A 23,479-nucleotide genomic window follows, 5' to 3' on the forward strand; every position below is an offset into this window, starting at 1 on the left:
GCGATTGACAATGGTTGGTGGCCTATTTTGACTTTGGGTAGCCTATTCCTAATTTGATGTTTGAGGGTATTAAAAATGGAACATTTTCTTGAGGAAATATGAGTGGGTATAGACAGACGTTGCAATTGGAGGCATTTTATGCATATTCTATAATGACAGGCTAATCAATTGGCTAAATCTGTCGGTACAAACTTTGAGGAAATGATGACGTCATTTACAAAAAACTGCTCCCGCACCACTGTCTACAACCACAGATCTGCATCTCAAGAGTGTATGTGTGTCACTGAATGCAGTCTGCATCTCCCCCTGGTCCATTGGACCCCGCTGGTCCTCCAGTCTCAAGGCAGATGTCATTTACATCCTGTGAGTAACGGCAGCCATTTTGTGCCCATGCCCCAGAATAGAAGCACCGCAGCTGGCAGGGTAACTGCTTGGCTGGCTGACACACTCACTTTCTCTCACTGCATTTAGTGTCAGTCTCTGTAGTCCATTTGGGCATAAAACAATGTCCACTACACAGACTAATAGGCTAGTAGAGGTCTCGGTGCTCAGACCAGTGCTACTGTTATCACCAATACACAGTCTTACATACAGAAAACAGACACACACAACACACAGTTGTGATGAAATAAAATAGCTATTTAAGGCAAGACAACAGAACCTCTGAATGACACCACCCCAACCCAATCAGAGCAACTTCCTGAATTCCCATCTCTGGATCTGTCCCTCCACTAGCCTGTTTCCATGGTGATTAAGATGTATTTGCAGAATTCCCAGGAAGGAATAATTCCTCACACGCTGTGGAATGCAGAGGTGCTCCTGGCAGGAACATAGGGAGAGAATGGGATCCAGCGTCTTTTTAAATTAACATGGGGCCTCATGCAAGACGCAGCCAAGAACCATGGACCAGCAGAGCGGGGCCAATAGTGTGTGACTGACATACTTGTGCACACAGACACACATACTAACCTAACGTAGCAGGCGTAAAAGAAATGCCTGAAACTAGATCCGCTACATTAGGGTCCCCGAACTGGCTGAATTTGGCCCACGAATGGTTTTATTTGCACCCCCAAGTTTTCTGAGCAAAACATTTATATATACAGTGAACTTCTTCTTCTTTTGGCTCTAACCTAAAAAAGTTTGGATTTGAAATCAAACAATTACTATGAGGTTAAAGTATAGATTCTCAGCTTTTATTTGAGGGTATTTGTGTACATATCGGTTTCAACATTTCTATAGATAGTCCCCCAATTTTAGGGGACCAAAATAATTGGGACAAATTCACTTTATGTGTATTAAAGTAGTAAAACGTTAAATATTTGGTCCCATATCCATAGCATACAATAACTACATCAAGATTGTGACTACAAATTTGTTGAATGCATTTTCTGTTTGTTTTGGTTGCGTTTCAGATTATTTTGTGTCAAATAGAAATTAATGGTAAATAATGTATTGTGTCATATTGGAGTCACTTAAATAAGAATAGAATGTTCTAAACACTTCTACATTCATGTGGATGCCACCATGATTACGGATAATCCGGAATGAATTGTGAATAATGAGTGAGAAAGTTAGACAAACAAATATCGACCCCCCCCCCCCCAAAAAAAAAGCTAACCTCCCCTGTTATTGTAATGGTGAGAGGTTAGCATGTCTTGGAGGTGTGATATTTGTGTGTCTGAAATATTCTTTGTGATTATGACTATTCTAAATGTTTTTATTTTACTGGCCAGTTAGATTTTCTGATTAAAACTCAGTCTGTGTGATTGACAGGAGAGATGATCAGAGGGACAGAGTTTTTACCACCATCACTAAGACGTGGATTGAAATATGGATATAGTTTCTCTGTGAAAGTGCAGCCAGTGTAAGAGTAGATATGAGACCTGGCCTCCACATCATAAAAGGAGACCTGACCATCCTCATAATCCACAAACACTCCCACCTTCTGGGGCTTCTCTATCAGGGAGAGGGGGACACCAGGGCCAGTGAGAGCCCTGTACTCTCCATTCTTCAGCCAGACAGTCCAGTATCCATTCTTAGGGCTCAGTGTGATCTTCCCCTTCCTATTGATGGACTCTCTAGCGACTCCTAATGTCCACTTAGTCTTCCCCTTGACCATCACCTCGTAGTAAAATCTCCCTGAAGAGAAGCCCTCCTTTCCTAAGACATTTACACTTTTATCAGACCTCTTTGGGGTATTAGGACGCTTCGTCCGTGTGTCTCCATATCTCACTTGTTTCCCATCATCAGAAAGGATGAGATTGGGATGTGCTGTATCAGGGTCCAGAGTCACATCCACTGCATACTGCTGAATCCTCTTCAGTTTGACTTCAGGCAGCTTCTCCATCTCTTTATTCAGTGTCTCGTCCAGCTGAGACACAGCTCTCCTCACAGTCCCCATACACAGATCACTGTGAACACTGATCTCAGACCAGTCCTTGGTGGGTGGAGGGGTGCCCAGTGATGGAAAGCTCTGGAAGAGGTGGAGGTGGTCCTCAGAGTGTGAGAGCTGCTCCAGCTCAGTGCTTCTCCTCTTTAGCTCAGTGACTTCCTGCTCCAGCTCTTTAATGAGCCCTTCAGCCTGCCTCTCTGCTGCTCTCTGCTTCTCCTCAATCACCTCAATGAGCTCAGCCTGGCTTCTCTCAATAGAGCGCACCAGATCAGTGAAGACCTGCACACTATCTGATATCTCCCTCTCTGCCTCTCTCTTGCTGAGCTCTACTGAGTGTTTGATCTCCAGAACCTTCTTCAGTCTCTTCTGGATAATCTGCTGTAATTCTGCCTTAGTCTTCCCCAACTGAGCCTTCCTCTCTCCATACTCTTCCTCTAGAGGGACAGTGTCATGAGTCATGTGGTCTGTTTTCAAGCACAAGACACAAAGACATGTCTGGTCAGTCCTACAGAACAGCTCTAGAGGTCTGTCATGCTTCTTACACATCCTGTCTTCCAGGTTCTCCACAGGGTTGATCAGCTTGTGTCTCTTTAAGGCTGCAACTCTCTGATGAGGCTCCAGGTGAGTCTCACAGTAAGAGGTCTGACACACCAGACAGGACTTCTGGGCCTTGAGCTTCGTCCCAGTGCAGATGTCACAGGACACTTCTACAATTATGGCAGGGCGTTGGTCTGAGCTGCTGGTAGTTTTCACTTCAACTGTCTGCCTGAACTGAGCAGCCATCTCAGAAATGAAAGTATTGACAAACAGATCTGGTCTCTTATCGAATGTATTTTTACACATTGGACACTGGAACAGGTCACTGGTATCCCAGTATCCACTGATACAGGCCTTGCAGAAGTTGTGTCCACATGGAATAGAGACAGGCTCAGTGAACACATCCAGACAGATAGAGCACAGGAACTGCTCTTCAGACAGGAGACTGCTGGAGGTGGCCATATCTAGACAGACACCAAAGGTGAAACCATAAAGCATTTCTTGGAATCAATCAGCTCTTGATAGATTCAGCTTTAGAGTTGTCAATATTGTCTTATCTGATTATATTAACACATCTTGATACATGATGATACAACATAGACAAAAGACCTATAACCATAGAATGAAAAGTGTAACATACCATAGAATCTGGATAAATAAAAAGGAAATATACACGGTAAACACAGTAAATCTTCAACTTAACTTTCCATGTCAATCTTTCTACTCACCTGTATGTTTTCGTGGATAATATACTGTCCTTTCTGTTTGTGGTGTCAAAGGGTAGGAGAGTCAGCGTATAGTCTGAATGTATAGCTATTTAATAGAGATTTCTGAGGTGCTGTAGAGTTTGGTCCTGTACACAATATACTGTACTATATGTCTCTCTACTTTAGTTTCAGTTCAGCAAAGTGACGTTAATAATGCTCCTCCCTACCAGATACTGCTGTGTGGTTCTCTTCCTGGAACAGTTAACCCTTTACATGGCTGAAATTTGTAACTGATTATTTTTTATTGTCATTGATTAAAACAGTATTGAATAAACCAGGACTAAAGTCACTACAGCTTTCACATTACTGTTCCTAGAATCACAATGTTTGAATCACTGCAGTCAACACACACACACACACACACACACACACACACACACACACACACACACACACACACACACACACACACACACACACCGTGTAGAGGACTGAGGGCAGTCTGTCTCTGACCCCCACTGCTCCTCTCCACTCCCACAGCCTGGCATTCACAGGCCACACAGGCATAAAGCTGACAGTTTAACAATCACACACACACATACACACCTGCACCATTGCAGGGGCATCACTCACATTACGATCCACCTGATTCTACAGCACCAGCTCCCATCATCAGACTGCCAGGAGAGAACACAATACATTCTGCAGGAAGAGTTAACCTCTCTTTCTCATACTAAACTCACCTGTAACTCCCCCTCCTCTCTTCCCTCTCTCTGAATGATAGAACCAGGAACCACCTGACATGAACACTGCTCTGTGGCCACACAGTATAAACCCTGACAAGGTTACTGTTTTATGGGGTAAAATCCTATTTTCCACAGAGGCAGACCAGGCGGTGTGAGTTTTCCTTGGTGCCATTTATGAGGAGCAAGACCAGACAGAGAGCTGCCTGAAACCCTCTTACAGAGAAACAGGATGACAAGGCTTCAGGTCAGTGAAATCCCATGAGAGGGCAGAGACAAAAATATGGGAGAGAGAGAAGAACAGAGGAGAGTGAGAGGAGAGAGGGAGAAGGGAGGAGAAGGAGAGGGAGAGGGAGAGGGGAGGAGAGGGTGCACTGTTGAAAGGGAGCAATGTCTATGCCAGCAGCACAACACAGGAAGTTTCCACTGGCTCTGACCAGACAACACCGGCACATATACACAAACCAGCACAGTGGCGCTGGAACGAACACACACACACACACACACACACACACACACACACACACACACACACACACACACACACACACACACAAAAGGACTAAGTGAGATCACACTAAGACCACACCCTGAGATAGCCGATTTAGATAAGAGGAGTGTGGGATATTTAATCCCTCCACTATCCCATCTCTCCCTGCGTCAAGACAACGTTGCAGTTTTAAAGTTTGCTGCAACTCTACACATTTTGCCATGGGGCGGAGAAAATATGTTTTTTGTGTGCAGTTTTACAGCTAATCTCCTGCAATTCTACACAAAAATGTTAGCTGACATGAGCTAATTGAGTGAAGAATTGCTAAACAAATTGTAACCAAATTTGGAAATGGCACCTTGTGTATTCTACGAGTCCAACTTCTCAACAGTAAGTTGAGCCCCCGAGTGAAATCCTAAAAAACAAAACAATGTTTTGTTTTTGGAAAAAGGGCTGTCCCACGGGCTGCCAGTTGCCCATCCCTGATATATGGTATGGATAAAAGGATTGACAGTTCATTATGTCAGCTATAGGCTACATTGTGGTTTACTAGACATTAATTGTTTACTAACAATGGAGTGAACCAATATACTATTTTGAGGTTCTCAATGATATTATTCAAGAATCAATGGATATAGAGTAGGGCTCTCCAACCCTGTTCCTGGAGAGCTACCATCATGTAGGTTATCTAGCACACCTGATTCTAATAATTAGCTGGTTGATAAACTGAATAAAGTTAGTTACAACTGGCCTTGAAACGAAAACCTACAGGAGGGTAGCTCTCCAGGAAAAAGGTTGGAGAGCCCTGCTATAGATAATTCATTTAAATGTTCAAACAGCTGTAAACACAATTGTGGGACTTAAGATTATTGAATTTTTCGCACTCTTTATAACCTGCAACAATTGCCACATTCTCATGGATATTGCTAAAAATAGAGGTTTAGAGATGTCCCACTAAAATAATGGTGAGAAAGACATTTTATGCTTAGGGCATTGCGTTAGTGTTTAGAAAAGTAAAATCTCTCCCTTCATTTTTTAACCAAAGGATGACAAATTTAACTTCGGTTAACTGCAGATAAAACAGGAGAATTCATAAACATGATAAAGTGCCCCCTGCCTCTGCACTCACCTGCATGTCTTGGTGGATCGGTGCTTTCTGTTAGTGATGCCAAAAGAGACCGAAGACCAGACGTACACTTCTGTATACATTTTTTTTGTTTGAAAGACTGCAAGATAAATGTCTTTCCATGTTAGTTTCACTGTTGAAGAATCTTCTTCTTCTTCTTCTTCTTCTTCTTCTTCTTCTTCTTCTGTATAATTACAGTCCTCAAACAAGCGTTAAAGGTGCATGCCTCCACCTACTGTAGGGGTGGTAAGCTATAGAAAAATATCCATTGTAAAAAAATAGAATAATAACAATAATAATAAACATCATACAAAATACAAAACATTTAATCAATCCAAAAAAGCCCCACCTCACTCCTTCAGTGATAATCAAAATCGCATCCCAGGGGCCTGTGTGGGCCTGTGTGGACAGAACATTGATCGACAGGATTCCTTGTAATGCCTAAAACTTTCAGCCGCACTCACAACGATGCATATTTTCTCAGCTTTCTTCTTTGTTTGCGCTTTGCAGTTTAGAACTAATGCAATAAACGATAAAGTCCACCTTTTTATCATGTAACATGTCAGGATCTTGTTGGCGAGTAATGTTTACTGATGTCTTCAACATTACTCCCTTCTTCCACTCTTCTCACCACCTCTGGATAGGAGACATGCTCGACAGCCCTTATTCCTGCCACCTCGGTCTCCTTCACCCTAAAAAGGGCACTTCATGAATTCGGGTCCATGCTCGCCACCACAATTGTAGCATTTTGCCTCACCTGGCATACGATATTCCTCCCCGTCTACATACACTTGACACAAGTCCAAATAGTTTACATTTATCACAATGTAAGGGTTTGGGCACAAAGGCTCTTACAGGATATCTCACATAACTCAAATATACATAGGAAGGGAGAGACTGTTCTTCAAAAAAACAAAATAATGGATGGAGATGGCTTCCTCACTCCATCCACCATACCGGTCAGTCGGTGTGCACCAACCACTGGGCTTCCTCACTCCATCCACCATACGGGTCAGTCGGTGTGCACCAACCATTGGGCTTCCTCACTCCATCCACCATACCGGTCAGTCGGCGTGCACCAACCACTGGGCTTCCTCACTCCATCCACCATACGGGTCAGTCAGCGTGCACCAACCACTGGGCTTCCTCACTCCATCCACCATACGGGTCAGTTGGTGTGCACCAACCCCTGCATCTATTTCTTCAGTTAGATCCTTTGCTCTCACTTCTAGCGGCACTCCAGAGATAACCCCCTTGATAGGTGCCCTACTTCGCAGATCCACACACGACACATTCCAATTCAATATCTTTTTCAGGTGCAAAGCACTCACCTTCTGTTCCTCGCACACCAAAAAAAATGCCACGTCATCTATGATTTTCAACAAGACTTCATACGGATCTCCCAGGTATCTTGATTGATCCAAAACCCTCACTCCGACAAAAAAAAGAGTCATAACTAGGCTTGAATTTACTAGACTCCACAACACTTTACTTCTCATTTCCCTTTTTGTTTACGACTGTAATTCTCTCTCTCTCTCTCTCTCTCTCTCTCTCTCTCTCTCTCTCTCTCTCTCTCTCTCTCTCTCTCTCTCTCTCTCTCTCTCTCTCTCTCTCTCTCTCTCTCTCTCTCTCTCTCTCTCTCTCTCTCTCTCTCTCTCTCTCTCTCTCTCTCTCATCAGTAAAAAAAAAAAACGGCCATGTGATTTTATCTTCCTGGAATAGAGTTAAGGGACAACTTCTCCACTTTTCAACCTCATTTTCATTGTCTCCAGCACAATACCAGTGTCAACGTACACTACATGGCCAAAAGTATGTGGACACCTGCTCATATGGAGTTGGTCCTCCTTTGCTGCTATAACAGCCTCCACTCTTCTGGGAAGGCTTTCCACTAGATGTTGGAACATTGCTGCGGGGACTTGCTTCCATTCAGCCACAAGAGCATTAGTGAGGTTGGGCACTGATGTTGGGCGATAAGGCCTGGCTCGCAGTCGGCATTCCAATTCATCCCAAAGGTGTTCGATGGGGTTGAGGTCAAGGCTATGTGCAGGCCAGTCAAGTTCTTCCACACCGATCTTGAAAAAAACAATTTCTGTATGGACCTCGCTTTGTGCATGGGGGCATTGTCATGCTGAAACAGGAAAGGGCCTTCCCCAAACTGTTGCCACAAAGTTGGAAGCACAGAATTGTCTAGAATGTCATTGCATGCTGTAGCGTTAAGATTTCCCTTCACTGGAACTAAGGGCCCTAGCCCGAACCATGAAAAACATCGCCAGACCATTATTCCTCTTCCACCTAACTTTACAGTTGGCACTATGCATTTGAGCAGGTAGCGTTCTCCTGGCATCCGCCAAACCCAGATTTGTCCGTGGGACTGTCAGATGGTGAAAATTGATTCATCACTCCAAAGAACACTGCTCCAGAATCCAATGGCGGCGAGCTTTACACCACTCCAACCGACGCTTGGCATTGCGCATGGTGATTTTAGGCTTGTGTGGGGCTGCTCGGCCATGGAAACCTATTTCATGAAGCTCCCGACGAACAGTTCTTGTGCTGACGTTGCTTCTAGAGGCAGTTTAGAACTTGGTAGTGAGTGTTGCAACCGAGGACAGACGATTTTTACGCGCTACGCAGTTCAGCACTCGGCGGTCCTGTTCTGTGAGCGGCTGAGCCGTTGTTAATCCTAGACGTTTCCACTTCACAATAACAGCACTTACAGTTGACCGGGGCAGCTCTAGCAGGGCAGAAATTTGACAAACTTACTTGTTGAACAGGTGGCATCCTATGACAGTGCAACGTTGAAAGTCACTGAGCTCTTCAGTAAGGCCATTCTACTGCCAATGTTTGTCTATGGAGATTGCATGGCTGTGTGCTTTTATACACCTGTCAGCAACAGGTGTGGCTGAAATAGCCGAATCCACTAATTTCAAGGGGTGCCACATACTTTTATATATATAGAGTGTATGTGAAAAAGTCGCTTTTCTACATTTTGCAGAAAAAAATATAAAGTTGATAAGTTCTACATGGTGATCATCAGTTTAAATATTTCAAAAAAAGTGATTTGCGGTGACGTGGGGAAAAAGAAAATCCCCTCCATTGGGCTAGAAACTCGTTGCCGGTTTTGAAAATCACTGTTGTTTTACTTTTAATCCTACCCTGTGATGTCACAGAGGAGCATTTTTCAAAACCTTTCTTCTGATCTTTTTAACCACAGATCATAGAAACGCACCGTTTTCACATAATATTATGTAGACTGGTTTAGTGCTGGATATGATGAATATGATGTTGAATGGCCCTTTAACCCTTTACATGGCTGAACCTTTTCTCTCTGGTGCTTATTTACAATTGTTTCAAGTTTGGATTGATGGCATGGCATGGGTTTAATGTCAACAATCAGATGTCCTGTCATATTTCTCTGTCTCTCTTTCATTCCTCTTCATTCATTCACTCACTTATTATCTTACTCTATTCACAATGAATGCGCAGACAGACAAGGTGCCATAAAAGGTGACCATTTGTAAAGCGTAAAAATTGATCTTTGATAATTGCGATGATCAGACAGCAAAACCACAAAATAAACAGACCATTTCCATATGATATCAACCTCAGACACCTCAGTATTTTTTTTATTTTTTTTTTCACCTTTATTTAACCAGGTAAGCCAGTTGAGAACAAGTTCTCATTTACAACTGCGACCAGTATACCTCCACTATTCCAAACTGATGTCATATCCATCACTATTGTAAACATCTGGGACAGTAGGCCTAGAAAGAATACAAATTTGGTCAATATTCAACTGAATTTTACTTTCTAAAAACCATTAATTTTACTCTATGCACATCCCAGTTCATTATAGCTAGGACCAACAGTGACATACAGTGCAAACAATAAATCAGCTAAATATGCTTATATCTCATGATCAGAACTTCCTCAGAAATGTAACTCCCAGACATGAATCATACCTTGTTATGAGCCTTGAGAGATGTTCTTATACCTTCCAATGCTGCTGCATTCTGTAGGATACTCATCATCTCTAACAGACTGACATGATGCTGATGACAACAAACAACAACCATGTCAGTAATAATATTACAGTGAAATATTCTCTCTGATGTAGGACAACAGATGAAGAGAGTTCTAAATGCACACATTTTAGTAGATTTTCAGGTTAAAACTCAGTCTGTGTGATTGACAGGAGAGATGATCAGAGGGGCAGAGTTTTTAACACCATCATTCACACAGGGACCGAAGTATGGATAGAGTTTATCAGTGAAGGTGCAGCCAGTGTAAGAGTAGATATGAGACCTGGCGTCTACATCATAAAAGGAGACCTGACCCTCCTCATAATCCACAAACACCCCCACATTCTGGGGCTTCTCTCTGAGGGAGAGGGTGACACCAGTGTCAGTGAGAGCCATGTACTCATTTTCATTCCTCAGCCACAGAGTCCAGTATCCATCATCAGGGCTCAGTGTGATGTTCCCCTTCCTGTTGATGGACTCTCTGGCCACTCCTAAATCCCAGTTAGTCTTCCCCTTGACCGTCACCTCGTAGTAATATCTCCCTGAGGAGAAGCCCTCCATTCCTAAGACACAGACACCTGTAACAAACCTCTTTGGGTTGTCAGGGAGATCCTGTTTTGTATCTCCATCTTTCACTTGTTTTCTATCCTCAGACATGATGAGGGAGGCATGTGCTGTATCAGGGTCCAGAGTCACATCCACTGCATACTGCTGAATCCTCTTCAGCTCAGCATCACACAACTTCTTAACTTCACTCATAATGGTCTCCTCCACTTGAGACACAGCTCTCCTCAATGTCCCCACACACAGATCATTGTGAACACTGATCTCAGACCAGTCCTTGGTGGGTGGAGGGGTGCCCAGGGATGGAAAGCTCTGGAGGAGGTGGAGGTGGTCCTCAGTGTGTGAGAGCTGCTCCAGCTCAGTGCTTCTCCTCTTTAGCTCAGTGATTTCCTGCTCCAGCTCTTTAATGAGCCCTTCAGCCTGCCTCTCTGCTGCTTTCTGCTTCTCCTCAATCACCTCAATGAACTCAGCCTGGCTTCTCTCAATGGAGCGCACCAGATCAGTGAAGACCTGCACACTGTCTGATATCTCTCTTTCTGCATCTTTCTTGCTGAGATCTACTGAGTGTTTGATCTCCTGAACCTTCTGCAGTCTCTCCAGGATCATCTGCTGTACTTCTGCCTCAATCTTCCCCAACTGAGCCTTCCTCTCTCCATACTCTTCCTCTAGAGGGACAGTGTCATGAGTCATGTGGTCTGTCTCAGTGCAGAACTGACACACACACATCTGGTCACTCCTACAGAACAGCTCTAGAGGTCTGTCATGCTTCTTACACATCCTGTCTTCCAGGTTCTCCACAGGGTTGATCAGCTTGTGTCTCTTTAAGGCTGCAACTCTCTGATGAGGCTCCAGGTGAGTCTCACAGTAAGAGGTCTGACACACCAGACAGGACTTCAGGGCCTTGAGTTTCATCCCAGTGCAGAAGTCACAGGACACTTCTCCAGGTTTGGCTGGGCGTTGGCCTGGACTGCTGGTAGCTTTCCACTGAACTAATTTCCTGAACTGAGCAACCATCTCAGAAATGAAAGTATTGGTGCGAAGCTCAGGTCTCCTGTAGAATTTCTCCTTACACATGGGACACTGGCACAGGTCATTGCTATCCCAGTACTTTGTGATACAGGCCTTGCAGAAGTTGTGTCCACATGAAGTAGAGATAGGCTCAGTGAACACATCCAGACAGATAGAACACAGGAACTGCTCTTCAGACAGGAGACTGTTGGAAGTAGCCATATCTAGACAGAGACCAAAGGTGAAACCATATCTGTTATAGTTCTTGATAATTTAATCTTTAGCGTCATCATGGCTTTATTGGATAATACTAACCAATCTTAAAACATGGTTTTACCTTTAAGTGTGACATTATATGTAGCCTACAAGCACCATTAAAGGTTCACTGTGATATTTACAGCGGTACTGTCACGCTCTGGCTCCGGGACTTTGTATGTTGAGCCAGGGTGTGTTCGTTTCGTTGTGTTCTGTTTGGTTGGGTTGTCTATATGGTTGTTTTTCCTTGTGTGTATTGAGTGACTCCCAATCAGAGGTAACGAGTGTCAGCTGTTGGCTCGTTAGCTCTGATTGGGAGCCATATTTAAACTGTGTGTTTTCACCTTGTGTTTGTGGGTTTTTGTTCCATGTTCTGTCAGTGTCACAGAGGACTTCACGTATCGTCATTTGTTTTGTACTTTAACTAATTAAAGTCATGTTTGTATCACACGCTGCGCCTTGGTCCACCTACTTCATAGACGATCGTGACAGAAAAACCCACCGTAAAAGGACCAAGCAGCGTGTCCAGGAGCAAGGAGACTGGACATGGGAGGAAGCGCCGGGTAAGGAGATAGAGAGGCTGGCGATGGCCCAGGTGGGCAAATCGTGGTCCTGGGAGGACATGCTCGGGGGCAAGGGACCTTGGGGTAGGATCAAGGCCCTGGCGAGAGAGGAGCAACGGCGTCAGCAGGGCCATCGTCGGATGGAAGAGAGGCAACCCCAAAAAAATTTTTTGGGGGGGGCACATGGCTTGGGCGGCTGGGCAGCAGGAGGCTGCCACAGGGCAATTTGGAGAGGAGGCCACCGGGTTTTGGGGACCAGAAGGCAGGTTGGCGAGGCCGGGATGGAGAGCGGAACCAACTTCCCGTACTCAGGCATGGCAGCATGGGACGGGGCAGGTTCCGCGGTATGCGGAGCAGCGTACGGTGCCACGAGTGGTCCGGCACAGTCCTGTACGTCCTGTGCAAGCACCCCGCACGTGTCGTGCGAAGGGGGGTATGCAGCCAGGACGGAGTGTGCCGGCTCAACGCTCGTGGTCTCCTATGCCTCTCCGCGGTCCCGGATATCCTGCTCCAGTATCACGTGCTGTCATGTCGGTACGGGTACACAGCCCTGTACGTCCTGTGCGGATGCCTCACACAGAGTGTGTGAAGGTAGGCATTCAGCCGGGACGGGTTGTGGCCGCTCTTCATTCCAGGTCTCCTATCCGTCTCCACAGTCCGGTGAGGCCTGTCCCTGCTCCACGCACTAAGTTAATGGTGCGCGTCGCCAGCCCAGCCCGGCCTATCCCTGCTCCACGCACCAAGCCTACGGGGTGCGTCGCCAGCCCAGCCCGGCCTATCCCTGCTCCACGCACCAAGCCTACGGGGTGCGTTGCCAGCCCAGCCCGGCCTGTCCCTGCTCTACGCACAAAGCCTACGGTGTGCGTCGCCAGCCCAGCCCGGCCTATCCCTGCTCCACGCACCAAGCCTACGGGGTGCGTTGCCAGCCCAGCCCGGCCTGTCCCTGCTCTACGCACAAAGCCTACGGTGTGCGTCGCCAGCCCAGCCCGGCCTGTTCCTGCTCCACGCACAGAACCTACGGTGTGCGTAGCCAGCCCGACCCGGCCTGTTCCTGCCACTCGCACCAAACCAGGGGTGCGAGTCGCCAGCCTGGTCCAGCCCGTTCCTGCTACTCGCACCAAGCCAAGGGTGCGAGTCGTCAGCCTGGTCCAGCCCGTTCCTGCTACTCGCACCAAGCCAGGGGTACGAGTCGTCGGCCTGGTCCAGCCCGTTCCTGCTACTCGCACCAAGCCAAGGGTGCGAGTCGTCAGCCTGGTTCAGCTCGTCCCTGCTACTCGCACCAAGCCAACGGTGCGAGCCGTCAGCCTGATCCAGCCCATTCCTGCTACTCGCACCAAGCCAGGGATGCGAGTCGTCAGCCTGGTGAGGCCCGTTCCGGCTCCACGCATCAAGCCTAGGGTGCGTATCGTCAGCCAGGTCCGGTCCGTTCCTGCCTCACGCGCCAAGCCAGGGGTACGCGTCGTCAGTCCAGATCCTACCAGCTGGGTCAGATCGGACCGGGGGCGCTACGGGGGGATTGAAGAAGGGTGGTGGTCAAGCCCGGAGCCGGAGCCGCCTCCGAGGAGTAATGCCCACCCAGCCCTCCCCTGTTTGGGGTTTTTGAGGCGCGGTCGCAGTCCGCGCCTTTAGGGGGGGGTACTGTCACGCTCTGGCTCCGGGACTTTGTATGTTGAGCCAGGGTGTGTTCGTTTCGTTGTGTTCTGTTTGGTTGGGTTGTCTATATGGTTGTTTTTCCTTGTGTGTATTGAGTGACTCCCAATCAGAGGTAACGAGTGTCAGCTGTTGGCTCGTTAGCTCTGATTGGGAGCCATATTTAAACTGTGTGTTTTCACCTTGTGTTTGTGGGTTTTTGTTCCATGTTCTGTCAGTGTCACAGAGGACTTCACGTATCGTCATTTGTTTTGTACTTTAACTAATTAAAGTAATGTTTGTATCACACGCTGCGCCTTGGTCCACCTACTTCATAGATCGTGACAGGTACACCATTTCGTTTGCTATAAAGTTGAGGGGTGGGGCTGGAGAAGTGCAACCACTTTCAAATTCATAGCTACTGTATGGATAAAAGGACTGACAGTCCATGACGTCAACATCAACATAAATTGAAGCTATACATTGTTTGATTACAAAGACATTCATTGTTTATAAACAATGGAGTAACCCAACTTACTATTTTCTAGGGTATCAATTATATTATTCAAGAAATTATGGCTATAGATCATTCATTTCAATGATCAAAAACAGATGTCAATATCGCAGATAATTGTGGGCCTTCAACATTTTTAATAGCTATTCGATATTAGAGCTTTTTCCTCTGCATCAATCACCACCTGTATGGACATTACTAACATGGAAGTTTAGAGATATCCTACTAGAAGATGTGACAAATTCGTATTTTCATCGTGCCTGTGTTTAGAAAAAGTAAAATGTCGGCCAAAATATTTTTACCAAATGATGACAAGTTTTAACATAGGTCTACTGCAGATACAACAGGAGGAAACGTAAACAAGATATCGTCACCTGTCCTCTGTACTCACCTGCATGTGTTTGTGGGTCTGTTTGTGGTGTCAAAAGAGAATCACAGAAACAGGGTCTACTGTAGAGATTTGTTTAGTTTGAAAGACTTTGCGAGCTAAATGCCTTTCAAGTTTAGTTTCACTGTCGATACATTTTTGTTTCATTTCAGCAAAATGACGTGAAAATGCTCCTCCCCACCCAATACTGCCAGATGATTTATCTTCATGGAACAGAGTTAACCCTTTACATGGCTGAGTACTCTTTCTCTCTGGTGCTAATTTACAATTGTTTAGAATAGTTTGAATTTATGGCATTAATGGGTTTAATGTCAAGAGTCAGATGCATTATTTACTGACCTCTATCATATTTATTTATCTCTCTCTTTCATTCCTCTTTCACCCACTATTTATCTCATTCTATTCACAATTAATGTCATTAATATTATTACAGGTGCAGACAGGCAGACAGACAAGGTGCCATAGCAGGTGCCTTTATTTGTTGAAGGTCCAATGCAGTTGTTTTTATCTCAATATCAAATCATTTCTGGGTAACAATTAAGTACAGTACTGAGATTATTTTGAATTACAATGGTCAAAAAGAAACAAAAATAGCTTCTTAGCAAAGAGCAATTTCTCAAGTAAGAATTTTAATAGGACTGTCTGGGAGTGGTCTGAGTGGGAGTGGAAAAACTGAAAACTAGCTGTTATTGGCAGAGAGGAACTCTTTCTTATTGGTCTATTCACTAATTTACCGCCTCTTGATGTCACCAGGCAGGCAAAACAGACAGAAATTTCAGATGGTCTTTTCAAACAGCTCTTACACTAAAAGGGCATGAATCATTTTCACAGAATTATTCTAACCTCAGTGTAGAAATATATATAAAACAAAGGAAAATAACGTTTTTGACTGCACTGGGCCTTTAAGCGGCAAAATTGATATTTGATCATTGTGGTGATGAGACAGCAAAACCACAAAATAAACAGACCATTACACACAACCATATCATCAGGTAGATTTTCCTTTTTTACTAAAAGTATATCCAATGTAATCACATTTTGCAGAAGCTCTTATCCAGAGCAACTTACAGTAGTAAGTGCATACATTTTCATATATATTTTATTTCTTACTGGTCCCCTGTGGGAATTGAACCCACAACCTCAGTATCGCAAGCACCATGCTCTACCAACTGAGCCTCACAGGGCCAATTATGCATTCAATTACATCAACTACCACATACTGTACATTTCCATATGATATCAACCCGTTAGCATACTGCCACTATTCCAAACTGATTTCATAGACATCACTATTCTAAAAAATGTGGGACAGTACTAGATAGAATGCCAATTTCATCTCTATTCAAATTGATGTTATTTATTACAATTTTACTCCATGCACAGTTTTCATTAGAGCTAGTCAGGATCAACAGAGATATACAGTGCAAACAATAACTAGCAACAAACACACAGCATGTAGTGCTGATATGATGTAATGATTAGAACCTCATCTGAAATGGAACTCCCAGATGTGAAGTCATACTTTATGAGTGACATTGTGTGTTGTTGACTGTGTTTGTTGTGTCTGCTTTGTTTGTTGATGTTCATTTTTTTAATGTTGTGTGAAAATTATATCACAAAAAATATTTTATTATGAGCACGGAGAGATTTGGTTAAATATTACATTGCTGCTGGATAATCATCATGTTAATGATTCATTCTAAATGAACAAATGTGACTGGTCAGTTAGATTTTCAATTTAAAACTCATTCTGTCTGATTGACAGGAGTGATGATGAGAGGGGCATAGTTTTTACCACCTTCATTCAAATAGGGAGAGAAGTATGGATATAGTTTCTCTGTGAAGGTGCAGCCAGTGTAAGAGTAGATATGAGACCTGGCCTCCACATCATAAAAGGAGACCTGACCCTCCTCATAATCCACAAACACTCCCACCTTCTGGGGCTTCTCTCTCAGGGAGAGGGGGACTCTAGGGCTAGAAAAAGCCCTGTACTCATTTTCTTTCCTCAGCCATACAGTCCAGTATCCATTCTTAGGGCTCAGTGTGATCTTCCCCTTCCTGTTGATGGACTCTCTGGCCACTCCTAAATCCCAGTCAGTCTTCCCCTTGACTGTCACCTCATAGTAAAATCTCCCTGAGGAGAAGCCCTCCTTTCCCAATACACAGACAACAAGATTGAACCTCTCTGGGTAGTCAGGGAGATCCTGTTTTGTATCTCCATGTTTCACTTGTTTTCTATCCTCAGACATGATGAGGGAGGCATGTGCTGTATCAGGGTCCAGAGTCACATCCACTGCATACTGCTGAATCCTCTTCAGTTTGACTTCAGGCAGCTTCTCCATCTCTTTATTCAGTGTCTCCTCCAGCTGAGACACAGCTCTCCTCACAGTCCCCATACACAGATCACTGAGAACACTGATCCTAGACCAGTCCTTGGTGGGTGGAGGGGTGCAGAGGGATGGAATGCTCTGGAGGAGGTGGAGGTGGTCCTCAGTGTGTGAGAGCTGCTCCAGCTCAGTGCTTCTCCTTTTTAGCTCAGTGACTTCCTGCTCCAGCTCTTTAATGAGCCCTTCAGCCTGCCTCTCTGCTGCTTTCTGCTTCTCCTCAATCACCTCAATGAGCTCAGCCTGGCTTCTCTCAATAGAGCGCACCAGATCAGTGAAGACCTGCACACTGTCTGATATCTCCCTCTCTGCCTCTCTCTTGCTGAGCTCTACTGAGTGTTTGATCTCATTCACCTTCAGCAGTCTCTCCTGGATCATCTGTTGCACTTCTGCCTCATTCTTCCCCAGTTTAGCTTTCCTCTCTCCATACTCTTCCTCTAGAGGGACAGTGTCATGAGTCGTGTGGTCTGTTTTCAAGCACAAGACACAAAGACATGTCTGGTCAGTCCTACAGAACAGCTCCAGGAGTCTGTCGTGCTTCTTACACATCCTGTCTTCCAGGTTCTCCACAGGGTTGATCAGCTTGTGTCTCTTTAAGGCTGCAACTCTCTGATGAGGCTCCAGGTGAGTCTCACAGTAAGAGGTCTGACACACCAGACAGGACTTCAGGGCCTTGAGCTTCATCCCAGTGCAGATGTCACAGGGAATATCTAGGGGTTGAGCAGGACATTGTTCTGGGCTGCTGGTAGCTTTCCACTGAAATAACTTCCTGAACTGAGCAGCCATCTCAGAAATGAAAGTATTGACAAACAGATCTGGTCTCTTATCAAATGTATTTTTACACATTGGACACTGGCACAGGTCATTGCTATCCCAGTACTTTGTGATACAGGCCTTGCAGAAGTTGTGTCCACATGAAGTAGAGACAGGCTCAGTGAACACATCCAGACAGATAGAGCACAGGAACTGCTCTTCAGACAGGAGACTGCTGGAGGTAGCCATATCTAGACAGAGACCAGAGGTGAAACCATATCTGTTATAGTTCTTGATCATTTAATCTTTAGCGTCATCATGGCTTTATTGGATAATACTAACCAATCTTAAAACATGGTTTTACCTTTAAGTGTGACATTATATGTAGCCTACAAGCACCATTAAAGGTTCACTGTGATATTTACAGCGGTACACCATTTAGTTTGCTATAAAGTTGAGGGGTGGGGCTGGAGAAGTGCAACCACTTTCAAATTCATAGCTACTGTATGGATAAAAGGACTGACAGTCCATGACGTCAACATCAACATAAATTGAAGCTATACATTGTTTGATTACAAAGACATTCATTGTTTATAAACAATGGAGTAACCCAACTTACTATTTTCTAGGGTATCAATTATATTATTCAAGAAATTATGGCTATAGATAATTCATTTCAATGATCAAAAACAGATGTCAATATCGCAGATAATTGTGGGCCTTCAACATTTTTAATAGCTATTCGATATTAGAGCTTTTTTCTCTGCATCAATCACCACCTGTATGGACATTACTAACATGGAAGTTTAGAGATATCCCACTAGAAGATGTGACAAATTCGTATTTTCATCGTGCCTGTGTTTAGAAAAAGTAAAATGTCGGCCAAAATATTTTTACCAAATGATGACAAGTTTTAACATAGGTCTACTGCAGATACAACAGGAGGAAACGTAAACAAGATATCGTCACCTGTCCTCTGTACTCACCTGCATGTGTTTGTGGGTCTGTTTGTGGTGTCAAAAGAGAATCACAGAAACAGGGTCTACTGTAGAGATTTGTTTAGTTTGAAAGACTTTGCGAGCTAAATGCCTTTCAAGTTTAGTTTCACTGTCGATACAGTTTTGTTTCATTTCAGCAAAATGACGTGAAAATGCTCCTCCCCACCCAATACTGCCAGATGATGTATCTTCATGGAACAGAGTTAACCCTTTACATGGCTGAGTACTCTTTCTCTCTGGTGCTAATTTACAATTGTTTAGAATAGTTTGAATTTATGGCATTATGGGTTAAATGTCAAGAGTCAGATGCATTATTTACCGACCTCTATCATATTTATTTTTCTCGCTCTTTCATTCCTCTTTCACCCACTATTTATCTCATTCTATTCACAATGAATGTCATTAATATTATTACAGGTGCAGACAGACAAGGTGCCATAGCAGGTGCCTTTATTTGTTAAAGGTCCAATGCAGTTGTTTTTATCTCAATATCAAATCATTTCTGGGTAACAATTAAGTACAGTACTGAGATTATTTTAAATTACAATGGTCAAAAAGAAACAAAAATAGCTTCTTAGCAAAGAGCAATTTCTCAAGTAAGAATTTTAATAGGACTGTCTGGGAGTGGTCTGAGTGGGAGTGGAAAAACTGAAAACTAGCTGTTATTGGCAGAGAGGAACTCTTTCTTATTGGTCTATTCACTAATTTACCGCCTCTTGATGTCACCAGGCAGGCAAAACAGACTGAAATTTCAGATGGTCTTTTCAAACAGCTCTTACACTAAAAGGGCATGAATCATTTTCACAGAATTATTCTAACCTCAGTGTAGAAATGTATATAAAACAAAGGAAAATAAAGTTTTTGACTGCACTGGGCCTTTAAGCGGGAAAATTGATATTTGATCATTGTGGTGATGAGACAGCAAAACCACAAAATAAACAGACCATTACACACAACCATATCATCAGGTAGATTTTCCTTTTTTACAAAAAGTATATCCAATGTAATCACATTTTGCAGAAGCTCTTATCCAGAGCAACTTACAGTAGTAAGTGCATACATTTTCATATATATTTTCTTTCTTACTGGTCCCCTGTGGGAATTGAACCCACAACCTCAGTATCGCAAGCACCATGCTCTACCAACTGAGCCTCACAGGGCCAATTATGCATTCAATTACATCAACTACCACATACTGTACATTTCCATATGATATCAACCCGTTAGCATACTGCCACTATTCCAAACTGATTTCATAGACATCACTATTCTAAAAAATGTGGGACAGTACTAGATAGAATGCCAATTTCATCTCTATTCAAATTGATTTTATTTATTACAATTTTACTCCATGCACAGTTTTCATTAGAGCTAGTCAGGATCAACAGAGATATACAGTGCAAACAATAACTAGCTACAAACACACAGCATGTAGTGCTGATATGATGTAAGGATTAGAACCTCATCTGAAATGGAACTCCCAGATGTGAAGTCATACTTTATGAGTGACATTGTGTGGTGTTGACTGTGTTTGTTGTGTCTGCTTTGTTTGTTGATGTTCATTTTTTTATGTTGTGTGAAAATTGTATCACAACAAAATACTTTATTATGAGCACGGAGAGATTTGGTAATATATTACATTGCTGCTGGATAATCATCATGTTAATGATTCATTCTAAATTAACAAATGTGACTGGTCAGTTAGATTTTCAATTTAAAACTCATTCTGTCTGATTGACAGGAGTGATGATGAGAGGGGCAGAGTTTTTACCACCTACATTCAAACAGGGACCGAAGTATGGATATAGTTTCTCAGTGAAGGTGCAGCCAGTGTAAGAGTAGATATGAGACCTGGCCTCCACATCATAAAAGGAGACCTGACCCTCCTCATAATCCACAAACACCCCCACATTCTGGGGCTTCTCTCTCAGGGAGAGCGTGATATTGGGGGAGTTACAGGCTGAGTACTTACTCCCATCCCTCAGAATAACAGTCCAGTATCCATCCTCAGGGCTTAGTGTGATCACACCCACCTTCCTTGTGATAGACTTTCTGGCCACTCCTAAATCCCAGTCAGTCTTCCCCTTGACCGTCACCTCGTAGTAATATCTCCCTGAGGAGAAGCTCTCCATTCCTAAGATGCAGGGACATGTAAGGAACCTCTTTGGGTTGTCAGGGAGATTCTGTGGTTTGTCTCCCTGATTCACTTGTTTTCTATCCTCAGAAAGGATGAGATTAGGATTACATTTACATTTACATTTACATTTTAGTCATTTAGCAGACGCTCTTATCCAGAGCGACTTACATATTATTATTTTTTATACTGGCCCCCTGTGGGAAACGAACCCACAACCCTGGCGTTGCAAACGCCATGCTCTATCAACTGAGCTACATCCCTGCCGGCCATTCCCTCCCCTACCCTGGACGACGCTGGGCCAATTGTGCGCCGCCCATGAGTCTCCCGGTCGCGGCCGGCTGCGACAGAGCCTGGATTCGAACCAGGATCTAGTGGAACAGTTTTGCACTGCGATGCAGTGCCTTAGACCACTGCGCCACTAGTGTTTGATCTCCTTAAGGATGTGCTGTATCAGGGTCCAGAGTCACATCCACTGCATACTGCTGAATCCTCTTCAACTCAGCAACACACAACTTCTTAACTTCACTCATAATGGTCTCCTCCACTTGAGACACAGCTCTCCTCACAGTCCCCACACACAGATCACTGTGAACACTGATCTCAGACCAGTCCTTGGTGGGTGGAGGGGTGCAGAGGGATGGAATGCTCTGGAGGAGGTGGAGGTGGTCCTCAGTGTGTGAGAGCTGCTCCAGCTCAGTGCTTCTCCTCTTTAGCTCAGTGATTTCCTGCTCCAGCTCTTTAATGAGCCCTTCAGCCTGCCTCTCTGCTGCTTTCTGCTTCTCCTCAATCACCTCAATGAGCTCAGCCTGGCTTCTCTCAATGGAGCGCACCAGATCAGTGAAGACCTGCACACTGTCGGATATCTCCCTCTCTGTGTCTCTCTTGCTGAGATCTACTGAGTGTTTGATCTCCTTAACCTTTCTAAAATGTGTATGCATCTTCTGTTGAAACTCTGCCATAATTTTCCCCAGTTTAGCCATCTTCTCTCCATACTCTTCCTCTAGAGGGACAGTGTCATGAGTCATGTGGTCTGCTTTCAAGCACAAGACACAAAGACATGTCTGGTCCCTCCTACAGAACAGCTCTAGAGGTCTGTCGTGCTTCTTACACATCCTGTCTTCCAGGTTCTCCACAGGGTTGATCAGCTTGTGTCTCTTTAAGGCTGCGACTCTCTGATGAGGCTCCAGGTGAGTCTCACAGTAAGAGGTCTGACACACCAGACAGGACTTCAAGGCCTTGAGTTTCATCCCAGTGCAGAAGTCACAGGACACTTCTCCAGGTTTGGCTGGGCGTTGGCCTGGACTGCTGGTAGCTTTCCACTGAACTAATTTCCTGAACTGAGCAACCATCTCAGAAATGAAAGTATTGATGCGAAGCTCAGGTCCCTGTAGAATTTCTCCTTACACATGGGACACTGGCACAGGTCATTGCTATCCCAGTACTTTGTGATACAGTCCTTGCAGAAGTTGTGTCCACATGGAGTGGAGATAGGCTCAGTGAACACATCCAGACAGATAGAGCACAGGAACTGCTCTTCAGACAGGAGACTGCTGGAAGTGGTCATATCTAGACAGAGACCAGAGGTGAAACCATATCTGTTATAGTTCTTGATCATTTAATCTTTAGCGTCATCATGGCTTTATTGGATAATACTAACCAATCTTAAAACATGGTTTTACCTTTAAGTGTGACATTATATGTAGCCTACAAGCACCATTAAAGGTTCACTGTGATATTTACAGCGGTACACCATTTAGTTTGCTATAAAGTTGAGGGGTGGGGCTGGAGAAGTGCAACCACTTTCAAATTCATAGCTACTGTATGGATAAAAGGACTGACAGTCCATGACGTCAACATCAACATAAATTGAAGCTATACATTGTTTGATTACAAAGACATTCATTGTTTATAAACAATGGAGTAACCCAACTTACTATTTTCTAGGGTATCAATTATATTATTCAAGAAATTATGGCTATAGATAATTCATTTCAATGATCAAAAACAGATGTCAATATCGCAGATAATTGTGGGCCTTCAACATTTTTAATAGCTATTCGATATTAGAGCTTTTTTCTCTGCATCAATCACCACCTGCATGGACATTCCTAACATGGAAGTTTAGAGATATCCCACTAGAAGATGTGACAAATTCGTATTTTCATCGTGCCTGTGTTTAGAAAAAGTAAAATGTCGGCCAAAATATTTTTACCAAATGATGACAAGTTTTAACATAGGTCTACTGCAGATACAGCAGGAGGAAACGTAAACA

At 44.1% G+C, this 23,479-nt stretch overlaps 2 protein-coding genes and 1 pseudogene across 5 annotated transcripts in view; all 3 read right to left on the reverse strand.

The window, feature by feature from the left end:
* Positions 1 to 23,479, reverse strand: part of LOC311140446 (carbohydrate sulfotransferase 11) — a 123,447-nt gene that overhangs the window by 20,888 nt on the left and 79,080 nt on the right. The gene's annotated exons all lie outside the window — the stretch shown is intronic.
* On the reverse strand, positions 356 to 15,122 carry LOC311139261 (uncharacterized protein). The gene is made up of 3 exons (XM_084174151.1): positions 14,939 to 15,122; positions 10,179 to 11,810; positions 356 to 3,393 (listed from the first exon to the last, which is right to left on the reverse strand). Exons 2-3 carry the CDS (start codon positions 11,806 to 11,808, stop codon positions 1,754 to 1,756), a joined length of 3,270 nt encoding a protein of 1,089 aa, XP_084030277.1. The 5' UTR covers positions 11,809 to 11,810; positions 14,939 to 15,122; the 3' UTR covers positions 356 to 1,753.
* Positions 15,383 to 22,771, reverse strand: LOC311139262 (annotated as a pseudogene). Its single transcript has 3 exons — positions 21,650 to 22,771; positions 20,922 to 21,204; positions 15,383 to 18,352 (listed from the first exon to the last, which is right to left on the reverse strand). The product of its transcript is annotated as an uncharacterized misc_RNA (transcript).

Source organism: Coregonus lavaretus, assembly GCF_964263955.1.
Source record: "Coregonus lavaretus genome assembly, chromosome: 13".
In the NCBI taxonomy this organism is placed as follows: Eukaryota; Metazoa; Chordata; class Actinopteri; order Salmoniformes; family Salmonidae; genus Coregonus; species Coregonus lavaretus.

Excerpts from the sequence above, each read along its gene's own strand:
- LOC311139261 (XM_084174151.1), bottom strand. The coding sequence starts at position 11,808 with ATGGCTACTTCCAACAGTCTCCTGTCTGAAGAGCAGTTCCTGTGTTCT. Across the intron at positions 3,394-10,178 it reads GATCATCTCTCCTGTCAATC|ATATGGCCACCTCCAGCAGT; the intron begins ACACAGACTGAG and ends GTGTCTGTCTAG.